The sequence below is a fragment of the Sapajus apella genome, unplaced genomic scaffold, assembly GCF_009761245.1.
Source record: "Sapajus apella isolate SASKATOON/1434 unplaced genomic scaffold, GSC_monkey_1.0 scaffold88, whole genome shotgun sequence".
Lineage (NCBI taxonomy): Eukaryota > Metazoa > Chordata > Mammalia > Primates > Cebidae > Sapajus > Sapajus apella.
The window spans coordinates 117,613-141,627 of NW_022437028.1; the positions used below are offsets into that span (position 1 = coordinate 117,613).

Here is a 24,015-nt window from a genome sequence, read left to right on the forward strand (position 1 = left end):
ACATCTATAATGGAATATATCCTAGGTATAAAACAAACCATAGAGAAACATTAAACTTCACTGGATCAACTTGTTAGTTATTATTCTTATTTTGAAACTACTATGTACATGTTGTAGGATAAGTCAAATAAAAAATGATGTCAATAAGAACGAAGGCTTTCAGCGAAAAGTAAATACAAAACATAGGAAGTAAAAATCTGGCAATCATAAATTTGAACAGAAGATATTGGTATGAAATAATGATTTACCTTCCTCTTTCTAAAAAAAAAAAAATCAGTATTGTCTAGCTCTGTTCATGGCAAAGGCTTAGACACAGCAGCAACCTGGTGGCAATGAGCACTCTCCTGACAAGGCTTTGCTCTCTAAATACCATTTCCCACTGGAAGGGATTGGGATTCCTTGGAGAAATGGCTAATTCCAGGTCTAGGGCAGGAAATAACAAGATGAGACTGGAACTTCTTGTTGTGCCAGGAAGCAAGGAAGCTCTGCAATGTGACTGCTTAAGCCTTCTGCAATGTTTTATTCTTGACTTTTAGGATTTGTTATACATGATCTGTGTAAGATTCCTTCATCACTTACAGGCACTATGGGTATTTTTTCCAGCATGTGGCTTGGCTATTCATTTTTTTATACTTTATTTGGATGAGCTGAAATTTACATTTTGATTAAGTCACATTTATCAATTTTTTTCTTTATTAGTGTTTTTAATGTGCTCAGTCCAAAAAAGTATTTCCCACAGCAAGATACTCTCTAATGTTTTCATCAGGGCCTTTATGATCATAGACCTAAATGTGAAAGATAGAACCATAAAGCTTCCAGAAGAAAATACACAAGAAAATGAACATACAAGCCATAGACAGTAGAAAAATATTCACATAGTACGTATCTCTGAAAAAGTAACAGTACCCAGAATACATATCATATACCCCTGGAAATCAATAATGAAATGAAACAACAATGTTTAAAATTGTGCAAAAGGAGATACACAAATTATAGGCTCAAAAAAAGGTGCTCATTGCCCTCAAGAAAGTGTGAATTAAAACCATACTGAAGTGCCCCTTCAAAGGGTAGAGAGGAGGCTGGGCGCGGTGGCTCATGCCTGTTACTGCAGCATTTTGGGAGGCTGGGGCAGGCGGATCAATTGAGGCCAAATGTTTGAGACCAGCCTGGCCAACATGGTAAAACCCCATCTCTACTCAAAAAATAGAAAAATTAGCCGGGTGTGGTGGTGTGCACCTGTAGTTCCAGCTACTCAGGAGGCTGAGGCAGGAGAATCACTTGAACCCAGGAGAGAGAGGTTGCAGTGAGCAGAGATTGCGCCACTGCATTCCAGCCTGGGCAACAGAGCAAGACTTTGTTTCAAGAAAGAAAAAAGAAAAAAAAAAGGTGGAGAGGAGAAAGGAGGAAGAGAGCTTGATTAATGGGTACAAACATACAGTTTGAGAGAAGAAATCAGATCTAGTGTTTGACAGGTCAGTAGGGTGACTATTGACACATGGTCTATTACATATTTCAAAATAGCTAGAAGGGAATGAATGCTTTTAGAATAAAGTCAAATATTTATGATGATAAACATCCCTATTAAACTGACTTGATCTTTACAAATTATATGAATGTATTAAATTATCACATGTACCCCCAAAATATGTACAACTATTATGTATCAATAAAAAAATAAATAAAAGTATCCTTTTAGTGTGCCATGCAATTTTAAAAAAAAGAACCCTGCTAGGTTTGTTAAAATAAATTCTGACAATACCAAATACTCCCAAAGAGGTGGAATGCCTGCAGTTCATACAGTATTGGTAGGAGTGGAAAACGGCACATTTTGGATGCCTGGTGGACAGTTTCTTTAAAAGTTGAACACACATCTTCTATATATTCCAGCTATTCAAATCCTAGGTATATACCCAAGAGAAATCTAAACCTATGTTCATAAAAGACTTTTATATGAATGCTCATAACAATCCCAAATTGGAAACAACTCAATTATTCCTCAGTAGGACAATGAATAAACAAATTGTCATATATTAACAGAAAGGAATACTTCTCAGTAAACAACAAAGACTGAGTTGCTGAGAAACACACAGCTACAACATGGAGAATCTCACAAACATTCCTGTAATTGAAAGAAGTCAGATACAAGAGTGTCTACAAGGTGTGATTCCGCTTACGTGATGTTCTGGAACAGACACAACTAATTTATGGCGATAAAAATCAGGGCCAAAGCGGTGGCTCATGCCTGTAGTCCCAGCACTTTGGGAGGCTGAGGTGGCCAGATAATTTGAGGTCAGAAGTTTGAGACCAGCCTGGCCAACGTGGTGAAACCCCGTTTACTAAATGAATTTTCTACTAAAATACAAAACAAGTTTTCTACTAAAATACAAAATTAGCTGGGTGTGGTGGCAGGTGTCTGTAGTCCCAGCTACCTGGGAGGCTGAGGCAGGAGAATTGCTTGAACCTGGGAGGCGGAGATTGCAGCGAGCCAAGATCATGGCACTGTACTCCAGCCTGGGTGACAGAGTGATATTCCATTAAAAAAAAAAAAAAAAAAAGCCAGGTGGGGTGGCTCACGCCTGTAATCCCAGCACGTTGGGAGGCCAAGGCAGGCAAATCACAAGGTCAGTAATTAGAGACCAGTCTGGCCAACACAGTGAAACCTTGTCTCTACTAAAATTAGCTGGCTGTGGTGGTGTATGCCTGTAATCCCAGCTACTCTGGAGGCTAAGGCAGGAAAATCTCGTGAACCCGGGAGGTGGAGGTTGCAGTGAGCTGAGGTCGCGCCATTGTACTCCAGCCTGGACAATAGTGGGAGATTCCGTCTCAAAAAAAAAAAAAAAAATCAGGAAATGGTTTCTGGGGGTGGGAAGTGCAGGGTGGGGAGAAGGAAAAGAACTGATAGGGAAAAGAGACTTTCTCGGGCAACAGAAAAGTCCAATGTCAGGTTTGGGGAGGTGATTACAGGGGATGGGGGCGTACAGAAGTGTGAAATTCATCAGACTGAAGACTGGAAATCTGTACGTTGGATTGTATTAAATTATGCTTTAATAAAAGTAAATATAGAGTGGGAAAAAATGAATAATGACAATGGATTTAACACAGAAAGTATTTATCTAAAAAAACCCTGAGTCCATAATATTATTGAGGGAAAAAAAGAAAACCTCATTGGTCATCTTTGGAGGTTGCTATAACACCAAGTCATCATTCTAAATATCTTCAAATAAAAAGAAAAAATCACTCATTTATCCTGTTTTTCTGGTTTGAGTTGTATTTCAGAGTATACAAATAGTTGAGGAGGGAAAGTTATTTTTAATAGAAGAATTACAGCTCATAAATGCAGAATGAGTGTAGAATCTAAAAATCACCATTCTGTAGGCCCTAATGAATCAATGAATGTAGGCAGTGATGATTGGTGGCTGCCAAAACCATTCATTAAGTGAAAGACTCAAGAGGGACTTTATCGTGAATCAGTCAGGCTGACAACACCTGAACCTGCTGTTGAATCCTAGCATCAGAAACAGTGAGGTAACCAGACATTCTGTATCTCCTGATGTCATGCACTAGAAAGTTCATAGCAGCACCTGAAGTTCTCTTTCCAAAAAGAAAGAAAAAAAAAAAAAATAAAGGAAGAACTAATCAACTTTGTAGATCTAATTACAGCTTAGAAAAAAAAGAGAGAAGATTAAAGGAACATGTTAAAGACATCAAGAGAAATCAATCTGCTAAGTCGAGATTGTGTGAAACTGTATAGGACAAATGCCTTGGCTTCTTCGACAAATGAATGACACGAAATTAATAAAGGTGAGAAGAAATGTTACAGACTGAAAGATATTTAAGAGACAGACCAGCCGAATGCAATGTGTAGACCTTGTTGGGATTCTTATTTGAATAAGTCGACTATCAAACAATTTTTCTTGAGAAAATATAACGGAGTTTTGAGAAATATTGTTGAGAAAACATGGACTGGGTATTGGATTTTGCTAAGTGTAATTTTATGTTAAGACTATGTTTTTAAAGAGTCTTTATACGTTGGCAATGAACTCTGAAGTATTTATAGATGGAATGAGATGATGTCTGGGATTTGCTTTTAAAAAGTCAATGAGCAGTAACTGAAAAAAAACAGCAAAATGTTAATATTTGTTAAAGTTGAATGATCAGTACATTTGGATTCATTATACTATGCTATCTTTGTGTATGTTTCAAGTTTTTCATTAAAAATATTGAATTAAAAGAAAAGAAATTAGCATAAAATGTAATGACTGAATTATTCATTTTCCAGTTTGTTTTGAAGGGAAAAAAACCAGTGAGACAAAATAATCTAAACCTCTCATCCACTCAGGGAAGAATTTCCAGACTTAGCATTGAAGAAACTCTAAGAAGGAGGCCCTTTTTTCTTTTTCCGTTTTTTTTTTTGTTTGTTTGTTTGTTTTTGTTTTTGAGATGGAGTCTAGCTCTGTCGCCCAGGCTGGAGTGCAGTGGTGCGATCTCAGCTCACTGCAACCTCTGCCTTCCGGGTTCAAGCAATTCTCCTGCCTCTGCCTCCCAAGTAGCTGGGATTACAGGCGCATGTCACCACACCCGGCAAATTTTTTGTATTTTTTTTTTAGTAGAGACGGTGTTTCACTGTATTAGCTAGGATGGTCTCGCTTTGCTGACTTCGTCTCCCCACCTCGGTCTCCCAAAGTGCTGGGATTACAGATGTGAGCCACCGTGCCTGACCAGGTGGCCCTTTAATTCTACAACTGACTTCACATCCTGGACGTCACTTGAGACTCTGAGTCTGTGAACGACCCCCCAGGTCTCCAGTATCTTGAGCTTGAATGGACTGGGCTAGCCAAGATGGCAAGAGTTCTAAGCATGCTCCCACCTGCGTCCTGAAAGTGGCATCCCAGTTCCTCAGAGAAATGGAATAGCCCAGGGACATCTTGAGCTATGCAATCAGCAATTAAGGCACCTGGGTTAAACTGTGCTTTTTAAGAATGTTATGTTTACCCTGTGTACAAATTAAAATCGACTTGTTCTTTGCCCATCACTCACTGTGACGCATCTAAGCCAATATGGACTCAGTGTCTGAATCCTTTTCTGGTGACCAAGAAGACCCCACAGGGGTTGAACCATGAAAGGTCCTGAGGCCGGGCTGGAGGAGGCAAGAAGGTTATCTCACTTGAGCATCCTCAAACCCTCTTACATCCTTTTCTCCACGATGGGTTATTGGTGTGTGTGTATGCGTGCGTGTGTGTGTGTGCGTGTGTGTATGTCTGGGAATGAAGAGTCATTTCATCTTTCTCTTTTTTTTTTGAGATAAAGTCTTGCTCTGTCACCCAGGCTGGAGTACAGTTGCACAATCTCACTGCAACCTCCGCATCCCAGGTTCAAGAAATTCTCCTGCCTCACCTTCCCAAGTAGCTGGGATTACAGGCGCACACCACCACCCCCAGCTAATTTATTTTTACTTTTTATTTTTGGTAGAGACAGAGTTTCACCATGTTGGCCAGGCTGGTCTTGAACTCCTGACCTCAGGTAAACCAACCGCCTTGGCCTCCCAATCACAAATGTTTTAACAATTCAATGCACCCACACAGAATTCTGCCTTATTCTGTCCTTGGGATTCATGATATAGTCAAAACATTCTTTGGTAGTCTGGGGATCTGGAAGTGCGTCTCTCCCTTATCTTCCTTTAGAAAGGACTTCCCAACAAGATTCAACAGTCTTAGGTGCCATGTTTTATACAGGAGTACAGAAGAAGAGAATACCTTTTCTTCGTAAATGAACTGACATATCGGAGAAGGACTTCCTATCATTTAAAAGTCATCTATCTTTTCTTCTGTCCTTGCAGAATTATTTTTCTCCTAACATTCAGACATGTTACTATAACATGCTTGGTTAACAGTTTCTGATTACTGTTACTCAGAACAAGGTGAAACCTTTCTATTTCCATGTCATGTATTTTCTCAATCCTGGAAAGCTTGTTAAAAAGGTCCTTTTCCCTATCGACTGCTTGGTCACAGGCAAGCTGCCTTTCATGTAGGCAACAGCCGGAGAGTCAACTGTTTTTTTTTTTTTTTTACTGAACCACAGTAAGACTTTCTATTCTTGTGTCCTTGTGACAGATCTTTACTTACTGAGGATGGAATTTAAAAGTAACAAAAAATTTCAAGACTAGTTAGAAAGATCAAAGATTGACCCATTTTTTGGTTAAAAAAAATCAAGAAAATAGTGTTCTCACATTAAAATTTTTCCATGGAATGAAAGCACAGGGTTTTGGGTCATTACTTCTAGGTAAACTTGCATACGTAAACGGGTGTGTGTACACTACATGAAAATGATATATATGAGTATATATATATTTACATCAGCCCTGCTTCTTTATTCAAGTGGTGGGGATGAATTTCTTCCTTTTTTTTTTTTTGAGATGGAGTCTTGCTCTGTCGCCCAGGCTGGAGCACAGTGGCACAATCTCAGCTCACTGCAACCTCCGCCTCCTGCGTTCCAGGAATTCTCCTGCCTCAGTCTCCCGAGTAGCTGAGATTACAGGTGCTGACCACCATGCCTGGCTCCTTTTCATATTTTTAGTAGAGACGGGGTTTCACCATCTTGGCCAGACTGGTCTTGAACTCCTGACTTTGTGATCCATCCCCTCGGCCTCCCAAAGTGCTGGGATTACAGGTGTAAGCCACTGTGTCTGGCCATGGATTTCTTAAGAACGCATTTATTATGCAATTCATTTACACTCTAAACAGTACAAAAAGCACAAAACGAACGAAGTAGTATTGTCTCTGAAGCACCTTGTGTATACTGTTTCATTTGAAAACGGGACCTCTGTCATCAGGAACCCTGCAGTCACCTGGTTGAGACTCCTGCACATGAAGCTAAAAAGGAAGTAGATGCTGGCGCCCACAGGGCTCTGACCGTGTGGGCTGCAGTGGGAACAAAGGACTCACTTAGGGCCAGTGTAGCCTCAGAGGGACACCTGGAAAAGGGACTGGAGAGAGGTGGACTCTCACCGAGGCCCCTTTCTACTAAAAGGCATACATTTGCCAGGCAGTTGGCTAAACCTAGGGGTAGACCAGTTGCTCTCCAACAAGGGCATGCGGGGGAGGGCTTGGTAAACACAGGGAGCTGGACTTCCTGCCAAGGTGGGTTGGACAAGCTTGACTCAAAGCAGGGACATTTTAAAAATTTTCTTTTGGGATCGAAGGCCTCATTTTTTTCCCATTCATTCCCTCTTTCAACAAACATTAATGATCACCTACTAAAAGTCAGAGATCACAGTGGGCACTGGGGATACAGAGATGAATGAGATTTAGAGGAAAGAATTCTAATATGACCCTCCAGAGTGTCTGATTCAGGAGGTCTGGGACAGGGCCCAGGAATTTTCATTTCTTACAAGTTCCCACATGATGTGAAAGCCACTGATGGGAAACATGGGAACCACAGAATTCTGTGTAGATTCCGAACGCAGGCCTCTGCCTTTCTGTAACCAACAGCGCTCACTCCCACTTTAAAAACTGGCAGAAAACCAAGGCTTCTGTCAAGATCACCTTGCAGCTTACGGGATGATGTGGTCTATGGGAAGTTAAGAGGCGAAATCATTCTCCCATCTCCAGCTGTTGGAGATGCCTCAAAGTACTGTAAGAGGCAGGTCACTGCACTCCAGGGTGATATCCATGCCCTGGACGGAGGGACACAAGTGACACTTTTAATAAAGACCTACTATGGCCAAAAAACATATGAAAAAATGCTCATCATCACTGGTCATTAGAGAAATGCAAATCAAAACCACATTGAGATACCATCTCACGCCAGCTAGAATGGAGATCATTAAAAAATCTGGAGACAACAGATGCTGGAGAGGATGTGGAGAAAAAGGAACAATCTTACACTGTTGGTGGGAGTGTAAATTAGTTCAACCATTGTGGAAGACAGTGTGGCAATTCCTCAAGGATTTAGAAATAGAAATTCCATTTGACCCAGCAATTCCATTACTGGGTATATACCCAAAGGATTATAAATCATTCTACTATAAGGACACATGCACACGAATGTTCATTGCAGCGCTGTTTATAATAGCAAAGACTTGGAACGAACCCAAATGCCCATTGATGATAGACTGGACAAAGAAAATGTGGCACATATACACCATGGAATACTACGCAGCCATAAAAAACAGCAAGATTGTGTCCTTTGTAGGGACATATGAACCTGGAAACCATCATTCTCAGCGTACTGACACAAGAACAGAAAACTAAACACCGAATGTTCTCACTCATAGGCAGATGTTGAACAATGAGAACACGTGGACACAGGGAGGGGAACATCACCCACTGGGGTCTGTTGGGGGGTGGGGGGCAAGGGGTGGGACAGCAGGGAGTGGGGAGGCTGGGGAGAGAAAACACTGGGAGAAATGCCTGATGTAGCTGATGGGGGGACGGAGACTGCAAACCAGCATGGCATGTGTGCACCTAGCGATAACTCTGCGGGATGTGCACAGGTACCCAGAGCTTAAAGTACAATTAAAAAAAAAAAAAAAGACCTACCCTGAGCTGCAGGGCAGCTGAATTGTCCTGGGGGAGACAAAGCTGGGGAGAGATTGCCCGGGGCAAACTGGGCTCTGCAGGGCGCATTCACTCCAGCCCATCAACAAGCAGTGAGGAATCCCCAAACTGCTTTCCACAATGGCTGAAGGAACTTAAAACAGAATAGCCATTTCACCCAGTAATCTCATTTACTACTGAATATAGCACCAAAATAACACAAATGATTCTACCATAAGGACACATGCACGCGTATGTTCATTGTGGCACTATTCACAGCAGCCAAGACACGGAGTCAACTTAAATGCCCATCAAGGGCAGACTGGGTAAAGGAAGGGTTGGACATGGACGCAATGGAACACTGCACCGCTGTAAGACAGGAGGTCATGGATGGAGCTGTCCTCCGAATTAACACAGGAACATCCAACCAAATACCGCGTTTTCACTTATAAGTGGGAGCTGGACATTGAGCACATATCGTTACAAAGAAGGGAACCATAGACACTGGGGCCTACTTGAGGGTGGAGGGTGGGGGTGAGGAAGGAGGCCCTTAATTTTCCTGAGCTTCTAAGGCCACCTTCCCCTAGACTTGTACACTGCACTGTAATAGGAGAAGTAAAGGCTGGCAGGCCGGGCGCCAACCTTAATCGCACTCCTGTAGATCACAGGCATGGTATGGAGGAATCTTCCTGGAAGACACTGTTTTTGCTTAAACACAACCAGACCCCCTCTAAGTCACATACCCCATGCCTGCTTCATGAATCAAGACCCTTTCACACATACTTTCTAGAACTGTAAGTCTTGAAAAGGGCTAAGATTTTCTTTGTCAGGGAGCTCGGTTCTTGAGACGCGTGTCCGTGGAAACTCCCGGCCAAATAAATCACCACTTTCTTCCCTGTTTGGGATTCGAGAGGTCTGTTTGTGGCCGCTCCTTCTTCAGGAGGAGGGTGAGGATCAACACACTACCTAACAGGTACTGCACTTATTACTTGGGTAATAATCTGTGTACCAATCTGTGCTCATTGAGGTGTCAATTACCAATATAGGTAATACACAATTCACATATATAATAAACCTGCATATGTGCCCCTGAACCTAAAATGAAAATTAAAAAAAGAAAAATAAAAAATAAAATAAAGACCAGGTGTGGTGGCTTATGCCTGTAATCCTAGCACTTGGGGAGGCTGAGGCTGGCGGATCATCTGAGGTCAGGAGTTCAAGTTTCACCAATATGGTGAAACCCCGTTTCTACCAAAAATACAAAAAATTAGCTGGGTGCAGTGGCATGCACCTGTAATCACAGTTACTTGGGAGGCTGAGGCAGGAGAATTGTTTGAACCTGGGAGGCAGAGGTTGCAGTGAGCTGAGATGGTGCCACCACATTCCAGCCTGGGCAAGAGAACGAGACTTCATCTCAAAACAAGGTAAACAAAAAACAAAAATAGGGAGTGAAGAGACTACGTGAACCCACGATCTGGTGGTACAGGGACGTCAGTGGACAGAACTGTGCTGCAGGGGAAGAACCCAGGAGCCCCCTCCCTGCTTCAGGGATCAGAGACAGTCCTGCCTGCCAAGCTGTTACCACCCTCACCACCAAGCCTGCAGAGCCTCACACGCAGGCCTTTCCTGCCAGGTCACTGCAAAGCAAAATGAATCATTCCTGGAGATCGAATGTATAGCACAGTGGCCGCAGTTAATGATGCGGTATTGCAGACTTTTAATTTGCTAAAAGGATAGAGCTTACCTTAAATCTTTTCACCCCCTCCCCACCCCACACAGGGGTAACAAGAGGGAGGTAATGGATGTGGCTGTTAGCTTGATTGTGGTACTCATTTCACAATGTATATGTACATCAAAACATCACCTGTACACCTTAAACATGTAGGTTTTTCTTTTATTTAAGAGACAGGGTCTTCCTCTGTCACCCAGGCTGGAGTGCAATGGCACAACCATGGCTCACTGAAGCCTTGAACTCCCAGGCTCAAGCGATCCTCTTGCCTCAGTCTCCTGATTAGCTGGGACTACAGGTTCATACAAGCACACCTGGCTAATTTTTTGTCTTTTGTAGAGATGGGAGTCTTGTTATGTCACCCAGGCTGGTTTTGAACTTGGGCTCAAGCAATCCTCCTGACTTGGCTTCCCACGCCACTGTTATTATAAATGTGAACCAATTTTTTATTCTTTGTAGAGATAGTATCTCACTATTTTGCTCAGCCTGGTTTTGAACTCCTGGGCTCATGTGATTCTCCTGACTTGGCTTCCCAAGTCACTGGTGTGAGCCACCAAAGTCTATAAATGTCAATACATCTCCACAAAGCTGTTAAAAACAAATCTGCAAATGTAAAACACAACCCACAAATGCCTTTGAGAAAGAGACGGAGTCTCTCTTGCTCTGTTGCCCAGGCTGGGGGCAGTACGATCACAGCTCCCTACAGCCTTGAACTCCTGGGCTCAAGCAATCCTCCTACCTCAGTCTCCTGAGTAGCTGGGACACAGACATGCACCACCATGCTTGGCTAATTTTTTAGTTTTTGTAGAGATGGGGTCTTGCTCTGTTGCCCAGGCTTGTCTTGAAAGCCTGGCCTTAAGTGATCCTACCACCTTGGCCTCCCAAAGTGTTGGGATTACAGGCATACGCCACTGTGCCTGGCCTGGAAATATTAATTTAAGGAGATCATTTAAGAAAAATTTAAGGAGAGAACAAAACCGAACGGGAGAGAGTTTTTTCTCCAGCTAATGCCCAGCGTGGGTCGCCATGGCATGAAACATACAGTCAACTTTTAGAGAGGGAAAGCCCAGGTTTCCCTACCTAAGGGGGCAGGGGTGACAACACAGCTCACGCATCCCCCAGGGACAGGGTAGAGTAAACATCATACATCAGCTGTAAGAAATTTTTGTTTTTTGGGGTTTTTTCTGAGATGGAGTTTCACTCTTGTTGCCCAGGTTGGAGTGTAATGGTGTGATCTTGGCTCACTGCAACCTCCGCCTCCCAGGTTCAAGTGATTCTCCTGTTTTGACCTCCTGAGTAGCTGGGATTACAGGCGCCCACCACTACGCCTGTCTAATTTTTGATATTTTTAGTAGAGACAGGGTTTCACCATGTTGGCCAGTCTGGTCTTGAACTCCTGACCTCAGGTGATCTGGCACCTCGGCCTCCCAAAGTGCTGGGATTACAGGCATGAGCTACCGTGCCCGGCCTGTGAGAAGCTTTAAATACACCCCACGGATGACCAAGCAGCTCTGCTCACGCACATGGACACGCCAAGAGGAAAGGACACCGTGTCACAAACCTTGATTCCAAGTTCGATGTTTTCCCCTCCATACACGTCCATGCCGGGATCCAGAAGACCAATTTCACCAAAGAACTTCCTGTTGACCACGAAGGAGCAGCCTATCATGGCTGGGGTCCTGTGGGAGGGAGAAAGAAGAGAAGCTCATTGAGGCGTCAGCACCAGAAGCCCTACGGTAGGCACTGTTCTAGCATGGACCAGGCTCCAGCCAAGCAAATCACGTCCCTCCCTCAGTTCCCACACCTCCCAAGGCAGAGGTGCCATGGCACGATCTTGGCTCCCTACAAACTCCGCCTCCCAGGTTCAAGCGATTCTCCTGCCTCAGCCTCTGGAGCGCTTCTGTGTGTTTGTTTTTGTTTTTGTTTGTTTTAAGATGGAGTCTTGCTCTGTCGTCCAGGCTGTGTGCCACCACACCTGGCTAATTTTTATATTTTTAGTAGACACGCCTGTAATACTAGCACTTTGGGAGGCCGAGGTGGGTGGATCACAGGGTGGGTGGATCACGAAGACCGGCCTGGGCAAGATGGTGAAACCCTGTCTCCACTAAAAATACAAAAGTTAGCCAGGCTAATCCCAGCTACTCGGGAGGCTGAGGCAGAGAGCTGCTTGAACCCAGGAGGCGGAGGTTGCAGTGAGCTGAGATTGTGCCCCTGCACTCCAGCCTGGACAACAAAGTGAGACTCTGTCAAAAAAAAAAAAAAAAAAAAAAAAAAAGCCCGCCAAACGGAATGGCACCATGCAGCTTCTGGCTGGGCTAACAAGCAAATTAATGCAAGTCAAATACCGTATGTTCTCACTTGTAAGTGGGAGTTAAACACTGGGTACACACAGGCAGAAAGATGGTGACAATAGACAGAAACTCCAAAAGCAGGCAGGGAGGGAGAGCGGGGACTTGAAAAGCCACCTGTTGGGTGCTACGTTCACACTTTGGGTGACGGGATCAATGGATGCCCAAACTTCAGCATCACTCAATATACCCACGTAACAAATCTGTACATGTATCTCTTGTATCCAAAATTCTTTAAAAAAATCACGCGAGACAACACCACTCATGGTCATATGTGCAGGGATTGACAGGAATGCTGCATTATTCCACCACGTTCACTGCAATGTTGCATGATGTTGTATGACGCATAGGACCATGTGTTATAAATGAGGAAGACTACACTGATAAATATTACATTACGTATTGTATTGTGTTGTGTCGCACTGTATTACATTGTGCGTTGTAGTATAGTATCAATAGACAATTTTTGTATCTTTTTGCCTCGGTTTCCAGACTTTTTTGTGAGACAGAGTCTCACTCCTCGCCCAGGCTGGAGTGAGTGGTGTAATCTTGGCTTACTGCAACCTCTGCCACCCGGGTTCAAGTGATTCTCCTGTCTCAGCCTCCCAAGTAGCTGGGATTACAGGCACCTGCCACCGTGCCCGGCTATTTTTTTTTTTTCTTTTTTGTATTTTTAGTAGAGAAGAGTTTTCGTCATCTTGGCCAGGCTGGTCTTGAACTCCTGAGCTCATGATCCACCCACCTCGGCCTCCCAAAGTGCTGGGATTACAGGTGTGAGCCACCGTTCCTGGACTGTTTCCAGACTTTGTGGGCACCCTTATATAATACATTCATTGAGTAAATATTTTCTAAGCATCTACCAAATCACGCCCTTTGCTATAGCATGGATACAGCTGGAGACCGCTCTCCTAAGCCAGCTAACACAGGATCAGAAAACCAAAGACTGCATGTTCTCACTTGTAATTTGGAGCGAAACACTGGGTACACATGGAGATAAATATGTCTAAGGCATTTTGCTGGTGCTGCAGTAGGTGGGGAGACAGAAGACATACCTGTGTCATCTGTCGTCCAAGCAACTAAGAGTGACTATAATAATAATGTAGTTATTATTCTTGTTTTCTGAGCAATTTCATTTCTGAGCAATTTCCCGTCTCAAGCACAAGTTGCAAAGCACTTTCCATGCACATCTTGCAGATGCACCTGCACAACCCACTGAAGGATCCAGAACCATCTCACTGAACAACTGAGGCGCGTGGAGAGTAAGTGACCTGCCCCGAGTCACAGAATAGAACCCAGAGGCGCGTGGAGAGTAAGTGACCTGCCCCGAGTCACAGAATAGAACCCAGCACCTGCCTGGCTTCAAAGCCCTTGCTTTTAGCCCTTAGGCTTTACTGCACACTTTAGAGAAACCTTCCTGGAGGAACTGGCAGACGCCCACACTGCTGAAGGCCACAAACACCGTCCAGATGCTTCCCTGGGCCAAAGAGACACCTGATGCAGGAGGCCCACTGAAACTCCACTGGGGCCACCAGGAGGCCATTAGGTGGAACTCTTTGGAGCAGAAGCGTGGCCTGTACTCTCAGACTCTCATCTGCTGGTTCTGACTTCTAACTTGACTTTGACCTTCACATCCAGGTTTCTGATTCCATGGAAAGCCACTGGGAACCCATGTGGTGTGGCAGCGGATGAGCCTCTTCATTCGCCTTCAGGGGTGGTACAAGTGTGAAATGGCTCACTGCAACCTCCACCTCCCGGGTTCAAGGGACTCTCCTGCCGCAGCCTCCTGAGGAGCTGGGATTACAGAGGTGTGCACCACCATGCCCAGCTGATTTTTGTATTTTTAGTAGAGGCAGGGTTTCATCATGTTGGGCAGGTTGGTCTCGAACTCTGGACCTGGTGATCCGCCTGCCTTGACCTCCCAAAGTGCTTGGGTTACAGGCATGGACCACTGCGTCCAGCCTGGGAAAAGCATGGCTTCTAACGTACATCATTTCCTCCCAGCTCTTAGCCCCTCTTAGAGAACCAGCCTGACCTTTGGTCTGGAGAATCATCGAATGAGCCCATTCCCCGGCCTCGGTTAACCAAACCAGAAAATGGGCACTGATCCCAAGCCAGGACAAATTATGTCTCCTCTGAAAGTTGGAATTAGGTTTCTCCTGAAGGGCTGGCTTTGGAAATGAAGACAGTTCTGGGAGCTAGAACTCAATAAGTTCATACACATCCAAGGCTCAGGCCGCCATTGGGAACAGTTCCTGAGGGGTTCTGTGCACGTGGATGATTGAGCAGAAAGAAGAGGCAGATGTGCAATGGAAAAGTCAGACCACATGGGTGTGGGCGGGGGGACTGGCCACCTGGGAATCCTAGCTTCCCATCTGCTGAGAGCCCTGGCTCTGCTCTCTGCCCGTAAGTCACAGGAGGGTCCTTTGTGTCTTTGCAATCGGTCATTCTCCACATCAACAGTGTTAGATAAGTTTCTGTTCTTTGCAACCAAATGGTGATGATGAGCTATGCTGATTCCTCCTCTCAGTTGCCCTTTGGGTAACATCTTTCCCTGTTAGGCAGCCTGATTTTTTTTTCTTTTTTTTTTTTTTTTTTTGAGATGGAGTCTCACCCTGACACTTATGCTGGAGTGCAAGGGTGCAATCTTGGCTCACTGCAACCTCCGCTTCCCGGTTCCAGTAATTCTCCTGCCTCCGCCTCCCAAGTAGCTGGGATTACAGGCACACACCACCATGCCCTGCTAATTTTTGTATTTTTAGTAGAGACAGGTTTCACCATGTTGGCAAGGCTGGTCTCAAACTCCTGACCTCAAGTGATCTGCCTGCTTCAGCCTCCCAAAGTCCTGGGATTACAGGTGTGGGCTGCCGTGCCCGGCCAAGAAAAAGAAAGAAAGCTTTATCTTGCAGCCACAGGAGGAAAGCTACTACAGGGAAGATTTCTTCTGGGAGAGCGGGTGTCAGGGTCCACCCAGTTATGAAGATACATTAGTGACACATGTCCCTGGGTATGCTGCCATCAGCACAGAAGTAGGGGACAGGGAGATGTCCTCGGTGCTAGCTCCATTTTCTAGAGAAAATTTGTGAGCACATCAAGAAATTCCAGTAAGTTAGAAAAAAGCCCAGTTATTTTAATGTAGCTGGGTTTTATCTGGATGCTATCTGCGGCTGTGGGTGGTAAGGAGAGAAGGCTTCACAGCATGACTTGCCCGGAGTCCCCTGTCTGCTGGAAACAGCTCCGCTCAGCACATGGGATCAGGTTCTCTACCAGAGTCCTGGGGTTTCTCACAACAAAGTGGCGAGGTCTCCATTTGGTACCTCTTGGTTCAAACCAGGCCAGGGCAGGCCAGCACGAGATGCACAGGAGGCGGTGGGAACCCAGACCTCCACCTGTGTCCCAGGCAGCCCCAGAAAAACCCACAGACGAAGGGGCAGGGGGGCAGCCTGGTGCAGCGGGATGTGGAATGAACGTGACGGTGGTCGCCATTGGTGTCACAGGAAAATCACCCTAACCGGCCGGGTGTGGTGGCTCACGCCTGTAATCCCAGCACTTTGGGAGGCCGAGGCAGGTGGATCACTTGAGGTCAGGAGTGAGAGACCAGCCTGACCAACATGGCGAAACCCCATCTCTATTGAAAGTACAAAATTTAGAGGGCGTGGTGGTATGCACCTGTAACCCCAGCTACTCGGGAGGCTGAGGCAGGAAAATCGCTTGAACCTGGGAGGAGGAGATTGCAATAGCCAAGATCATGCCACTGCACTCCAGCCTACGTGACAGAGTGAGACTCTGTCTCAAAAAAAAAAAAAAAAGAGAAAACTGCCCTTAACATCACAGTCAAACTCTGCTCACAGAGCCTGACAGAGGTTGGAAGGGAGAGGCTGGAAGTGGCCCCCACAGGTGACCTTCCCTGGAAGCAGAAGCAGAAAGCCACCATTCTGCAAACACCAAGCCCTCCCCATGGTGCTGGGAGCTGGCCAGACCCTGAGCAGGTGGCTGCTGCCTAGCTGGTGATCATCATGGGGGACATTAAATAAGGAAAGGACACAGCAGCCTGGCCGGGTGGCTCATGCCTGTAATCCTAATCCTCTGGAAGGCCAATAAAGGAGGACCGCTTGAGTTCAGGAGTTAGAGACCAGCTCGGGCAACAAATCCAAAAATAACAAAATCACCGTCACTACACTAAATAAAAAATTAGCCAGCTATGGTGGCTCACGCCTGTAATCCCAGCACTTCAAGAGGCTGAGGTAGGAGGATTGCTTGAGCTTAGGAGTTTGAAACCAGCCTGGGCAACATAGCAAGACCCTGTCTCTACCAAAAATAAAAAATTAGCCAGGTGTGGTGGCAGGTGCCTAAAGTCCCAGCTACTTGGGAGTCTAAGTTGGGAGCATCACTTGGGCCTGGGGGGTTTAGGCTGCAGTGAGCTATGATTGCACCACTGCACTGCAGCCTGGGTGACAGAGTGAGACCATGTCTCGAAAAAAATTTTTCAAACAAAAAAAAGAAAAGACACCTCTGGCCATGGGCAGGCCAGCCAGTGTTGCTGGTGAGCTCAGCAGGCACCTGCTTTGCATTCTGGAGCTACCTGCCTGGACTGATAAATGAGGGCTGTCCTCGTCCTCTGCCTGGGGAGAGGCAGTCCTCCAACAGGAAGCCACTGCCCATCCCATCTGGACCTGCCTCAGGGGTGGCAGGTTGGCCACTTTATCCTGACAATCCAGAGCAAAGCACGGCCCTGCTTCCCCTCCAAGGCGTCCCCAACCCCTACCCAGCCGTGCAAACTGCATTCAATACCACTCGGGGCTGATGAGATCCCAGAACGTGATTCTTCAGCCTCATCCTTCGAACTCAACTGCGATTACCACCATGAGTGCAAACATTTCATTTCAAAATCATTCAAAAATGATAATCATATTAAGGGATCTGCCAAAGCCTAATAGCTCCATTACAGCAGAGAAGAACAGAAATTAAAAATAATCACTTATCGTTGCCGTTACACAAATATATGCGACACACACAACAGTTTCAACGGAATGACGGAAAAGCGGAGGGATAGACAGTGAGGGGAGGGTGCAGCCTGGGGTGTTTGCAGCTTTCTCAGGCTCACTGTGCTCTTTCCATAGGTCACAAAGGGCTCACCTGCATTCTACATGCTTCCCCTCCTCTAAATCCTTCAATGGCTCACTATTCCCTTCTGAATCAAGCACAAGTTCTTCCTTGGCATCTCTGCCTCTCTCAATTCCTTTCCAGCCATCAACCCAATAGAATCTTTGGCTACTCTACACCAGGAGTCCTCAACCCCCAGACCACGGGCCAGCACCCGTTTGTGGCCTGCAGGGAAGCAGGTTGTACAGGCAGAGGTGAGCGGTGGGCAAGGGAGTGAAGCTTCATCTGTGCTGACAGATGAGGGTCCCCATCGCTTGTGCCACCACCAAAGCTAATAGCTGGGGCTGCCACCCTCTCCTCACTGGTAAATGAGGGGCTGTCCTCGTCCTCTGCCTGGAGAGAGGCAGTCCTCCAACAGGAAGCCACCACTGATCCCATCTGGGACCTCCTCTCAGATCCCTGGCAGTATTAGATTCTGCTAACAGGAGTGCACACCCTATCGTGAACAGCACATGCGGGATCTAGGTTTCCTGCTCCTTAGGAGACGCTAATGCCTGATGATCTGTCATTGTCTCCCATCACCCCAGATTAGACCCTCTAGTGGCAGGAAAACAAGCTCAGGGCTTCCACGGAGTCTACAGAATGGTGAGTTGTAGAATTATTTCACTATCTATTATGATGTCATCATAGTGATTTCTGGTTGAAGGCGTGGTGTCCCTGTGTTGTACGTCAATGAGTGAGGCTGTAGGTATGGGAAGAGCAGGCTCCAGTGGTGGAGAGAAAAGAAGGAGCTAGAAGCCAGACTGTGAGCTAGGTGCAGTGGTGCACACCTGTAATCCTAGGGCTTTAGGAGGCCAAGGCTAGAGGATTGCTTGAGTCCAGGAGTTTGAGAACAAACCGGGCGACATAGTGAGACCATGTGTTTCTACCAAAAATAAATTTTTAAAGAATATCCAGGTATGGTGGTGCACACTGGTGGTCCCAGCTACTCGGGAGGCTGAGGCTGGAGGATCAGTTGAGCCTGGGAGGTGGAGGCTGTAGTGAGCTATGATCATACCACCGCACACCATCCTGGGCCACAGAGCGAGACCCCATCTCAAAAACAAAACAAGACAAAACAAAACAGAAAATCTGCTGATTCATAGCCTGTAAATTAGGAGAGTGTCTATCTCCAGAAGATAACAGAAGGCAGCCCCTTTGGACTAGGGTCTTCCACCTGCCCCTCACTGCCCTGTTTGGTGACATTCTCCCACCTGGATGCCTACTTGTCACCATGTAGCTGGCCGTCTGTCACCTGATGAGCACAAGTGCTGGTGGTGTCTGACTGTCGCTTTTTCCTGACACCTTCACCTCCTGACATTCTCGTAGGCCCCAGCCACCCCCTGGTCTCTGTTACCTGGCAGTCATGTCTCCAGATTCTATCATGATGGCAGTTCCTGACCCAGGGATCAGGGGCTGACTCTATTTTCTATTTCCTGATTCCAGCCAGCCTGCCAGGACGTGCTGCTTTTCTCTGACCTCAGACTCAAAGAGCTGCTGTGTTCTTGGTCTTAGCTCTGCTCCAGCTGTTGCTAAGCACTTTCCATTCTGAGGCCCCATGTGCAAAAAGCCCATTGTCAGCCCTGGAGTTGTTCTTATATGAATGTCTGCAAATCCAACCCTCAAGGTGTAATTGGCATCGGGTGTTCTGGCAGTACTCCCAACTTCTTTGGCAACCGGTAGGTGGGTTAATGCAAATTCACTAATTTCAGTGCACGGTGACTCACCCCAGCACTTTGGGAGGCTGAGGTGGGTGGATCACCTGAGGTCAGGGGTTCAAGACCAGCTTGGGCAACAAGGCAAAACCCCATGTCTGCTAAAAATACAAAAATTAGCCGGGCGTGGTGGCACGTGCCTGTAGTCCCATCTACTTGGGAGACTGAGGCAGGAGAATTGCTCGAACCCTGGAGGCGGAGGTTGCAGTGAGCTGAGAACATGCCACTGCACTCCAGCCTGGGCAACAGAGTGAGACTCCATCTCAAAACACAAAAACAAATTCACGAATTCCAGCTCATTTTGTTATAATATCACCAGTGGTGAATTCTTTTACGCCACTTCCTAATGCGTTAGAATAAGTGTCCAATGCGGATGTTGCCCTTCTGTAGTTACGTCACCCATCCAGTCCACACTCATCACCCATCCAGTCTACACTCATCACCCATCCGGTCTACACTCATCACCCATCCGGTCCACACTCATCACCCATCCGGTCTACACTCATCACCCATCCGGTCCACACTCATCACCCATCCAGTCCACACTCATCACCCATCCGGTCCACACTCATCCCCCATCCGGTCTACACTCATCCCCCATCCGGTCCACACTCATCACCCATCCGGTCCACACTCATCATCCATCCAGTCTACACTCATCACCCATCCGGTCCACACTCATCACCCATCCAGTTTACACTCGCTGGCACAGACACCCACGTACTGTAATCAGACAGGCAGGGTCTCCAGGGCTTACAGGAATTTACTCAGTTTCAGCAATCAGCCTGTTTTACAGCCTCCTGCCCTGAAGCCTATTTCTTCCTAGCTATATGGTCACCTAGTTAGTTAAAGCGAGTTCCTGACAGAGCCCAGAGATTTACAGATGAACTCAAGTGAACTTTCTCATGACTGTACTCACGTCTCTGCCCTGGGGAGAGCTACAGTTCCGGCACCGTCACAGCCGACCTGGATGCTGCCTGAGAGTATGATGGCTCCCTGCCCCTGCACCACTGCATGTGCTAATGCACCCCTCCCCTCTCCATCACTCCATAAAACCCTCCGGTCACGGTCCCACGGGAGTTGCTGCTTTGGAGTATACTGCCTGTGGTCTCCTTCCTCCCGACAAGTGATAAAACCCCTATTGATGAAGGCCTGTGTTCTCACGGAGAGTTGTTTGTTACTCGCCAGGCAGATGAATCCTGTTTTTGGGGGGACAACGGTGAGCCACGGTGACCCACCAGGAAGGGGAGGAGAGGGAGAGCGAGGCAGGAGCACATCACTCGGGCCGGCAGGAGCCTTGACAAGGCATCTCAACGCATCTGCTGCCACCATAGGACAATTCCAGATGATTTCTTTTTTAATTTTAATTTTTAGAATGCATTTATTTTTAATACATAAGACAGAAAGAAAAACCTGCAATCTTGGCTCCCTGGTGCAATCTGTGCTGACTGCAGCCTCAATCTCCCAGCTCCAGCAATTCCCACACTTCAGTTTCTCAAATAGTTGGGACTATAGGCACACCCCCCCATACTCATTTTTTTCTTTTGGTAGAAACAGGGTCCCACTCTGTTGCCCAGGCTGGTCTCTGATTCCTGGCCTCAAGCAGTTCTTACACCATGGCCTCCTGGAATGCTGGGATTACAGGTGTGAGCCACTGTGCCTGGTTGATTCATAATTCCTTCCTTTCTTCCTTCCTTCCTTCCTTCCTTCCTTCCCTCCTTTGTTCCCTTCCCTTCCCCTCCCTCCCTCCCTCTCTTCCTTCCTTCCTTTATTTCCTTCCTTCCCTCCCTCCCTCCCTCCCTCCCTTCCTTCCTTCCTTCCTCCACTGTGCCTGGTTGATTCATAATCAATTCCTTCCTTCCTTCCTTCCTTCCCTCCTTCCCTCCTTCCCTCCTTCCCTCCTTCCTTCCTTCCTTCCTTCCTTCCTTCCTTCCTTCCTTCCTTCCCTCCCTCCCTCCCTTCCTCCCTCCCTCCCTTCCTCCACTGTGCCTGGTTGATTCATAATCGATTCCTTCCTTCCTTCCTTCCCTCCTTGATGGAGTTTCACTATTTCACCCAGGCTGGAGTGCAGGGGCGCCATCTCGGATCACTGCACTGCAACCTCCACCTTCCGGGTTCAAGTGATTCCCCTGCCTCAGCCTCCTGAGAAGCTGGGATTATAGGTGCCTGCTACCACGCCAGGTGAATTTTTGCATTTTTAGTAGAGATGGGGTTTCACCATGTTGGCCAGGCTGGTCTCGAAGTCCTGACTTCATGATTCGCCCGCCTCAGTCTCCCAAAGTGCTGGGATTACAGGCATGAGCCACTGCGCCCGGCTGGATTCATAATTATGTCTAATCCTCAAAGCAGCTCTGTTTGGTAGATGTTACTAGCCCCATTTCCCAACTGAGGCTCAGAGGTTCAGGAAACCAACCGAGGGTAAACACAGGCAAATAAGTGCAGAGGAGGGGCAGCCCAGGGGGCCTCTGACCCCTCACCCTCCCAGGTACCCAGCTGCCTCCCAGACCAGATCATCTCACGCCAGCAGCAGCCAAGAGCTCTTGCACTGGGTGAAATAAGTGATCCCACTTTGAAGATTTCTGGGAACTTGCAGCTGCTAAACACTAAAAATATAAATTTGAGGAAGGAGTTGGCTGGCTTGAATAGAATTCTCAACTGGCACAGTATGGTAATTTAATGCCCAGAGTTCCAATTGCCTCTGCTGTACATATAAATACCAAAAGGACAAGTCGGCTGCCTTTTAAAACAATCAAACACTGCATCCAGCTCACAACAAAAGGCCAGGGCTTTGCCTTTAAGTGGAAGTAGCACTTTCACCTTTGTCACTGAAAAGATAATTCATGCTGAAACAAGGACTTCCTTCAGATTGGGAAGTGAACTGTCAAGGAATTAAGAGCCTTTCCTTTCGGAGGATAAAGGAAGCGCTCATCTCTCTGGGGTGTGATTTCTCACAGATGCAGAAAAAATGCCAGTGGGGATTGAAGTTGCCAGTCTCAGAAGGCATTTCCTTGGCTGACTGATTTCTGTCTGGGCTTATTTTATTAAAACAAAGACCCACATCCAAACTCCCTAGTAAGATGTTCCCTATAAGCAATTTTCTCGGGATAATACTTTTACATTTTTTAATCATATTTTCGTGAAGCTTTGAGAAACTCATTTGCAAGTAAGCCTTGGAAGAGTGTTTTCGTAAATGCACTATTTCTTAAGAACTGGTAACACATTAAGCCATTGTCAGCCATGGACACATTATATATATATTGTGTACATGTATTTTAAGATGCCTGGTTGGCTATCTTGTGAGATGAGACATGGTTGACTGAATGTTTGGGGAAAGAAACAGAGAAAGTTCTAGAACAGGCATCATTAGCAAACTTCGCTTCTTTTTTTTGTCTGGCCAGGGAATTAGGATTTTTTTTTTAACAGATGAACATTTACAACTGATTTGATGATGATGATGATGATGGGAACACTAACTTTGAATCTAAACAAAGCAACATGTTACCTACATGCACAAAAATTCAAATATTCTCATTAGTAGACCCAGATTCTAACAAAAAAGCACTCATTAATGTCCATAATTTTGGATTTTGTCAATAAGATACTTGTAAAAATCAGATTTTGCACTCTGTTTATAAGTATCCACATAGCATCCTTGATTTGGGCTAAAATGTTTACTATCCAGCCATCGGAGAGAAATTTCATCAACCTCTGTGTGAGATGAAGCCATGGAGGGAGTGCAGTCTCTATGGACTGGGACAGACTGACAAAAAGGTGACTTTGTTTTTGTTCTGTTTGGTTTTGTTTGGTTTTGTTTTTGAGACAGAGTCTTGCTCTGTGGCCCAGGCTGGAGTGCAGTGGTGCGATCTCGGCTCACTGCAGCCTCCACCTCCTATGTTCAAGTCATTCTCCTGCCTTAGCCTCTCAAGTGGCTAATATTTTTTATGAGAGACAGGGTTTCCCCATGTTGTCCAGGCTAGTCTTGAACTCATGACCTCAGGTGATCTGCCTGCTTCAGCCTTTCAAAGTGCTGGGATCACAGGCGTGAGCCACTGCACCCAGCTAGGAAGGTGACTTTGAAAGAATGAATAGGGGACTCAGGTGGAGAGAAAGACTTGAAAGACTGATCAGCCTCCTTTTCATCTGTAAAAGGAGGGCAAAAATCCCTCTCCAGCTTCCAGGGCTGATGCAAGAACAACTCTGATAAAAAGCTTTAGGCTGCACATTTTAGCACGATAAATTAGGCTAGCAACATCACTGTGTTCTGTAAAGAAAGGAAGAGTATCGAGATTTTCGCATGATGGAGGAGTTTTTCTGAGAATGTTTTAGGACATCCTATATCAATGCAGGCACTATGGGAGAAAATAAAATGACAAGGAAGTAACTGTGACCAGACGTGGTGGTTCACTCCTGCAACCCCAGAGCTTCGGGAGGGCGAGGGGGAAGGATTGCTTGAGGCCAGGAGTTTTAGACCAGACAGGGCAAAATCGAGAGACTCCCATCTCCACAAAAGTGAAAAGAGAAAAATAGCTGGGTGTGGCGATGTGCACCTG

The 24,015-nt window shown here is 46.1% G+C and overlaps 1 protein-coding gene across 2 annotated transcripts in view; it reads right to left on the reverse strand.

Moving 5' to 3' along the window:
* The window catches only part of GALNT17 (polypeptide N-acetylgalactosaminyltransferase 17), a 505,206-nt gene that overhangs the window by 83,997 nt on the left and 397,194 nt on the right, over positions 1-24,015 (reverse strand). For both annotated transcript variants that reach the window (XM_032254907.1, XM_032254908.1), the window contains exon 6: positions 11,825-11,942. In XM_032254907.1, coding sequence (XP_032110798.1) covers positions 11,825-11,942 — 118 coding nt within the window. The remainder of the gene's footprint in view (positions 1-11,824; positions 11,943-24,015) is intronic.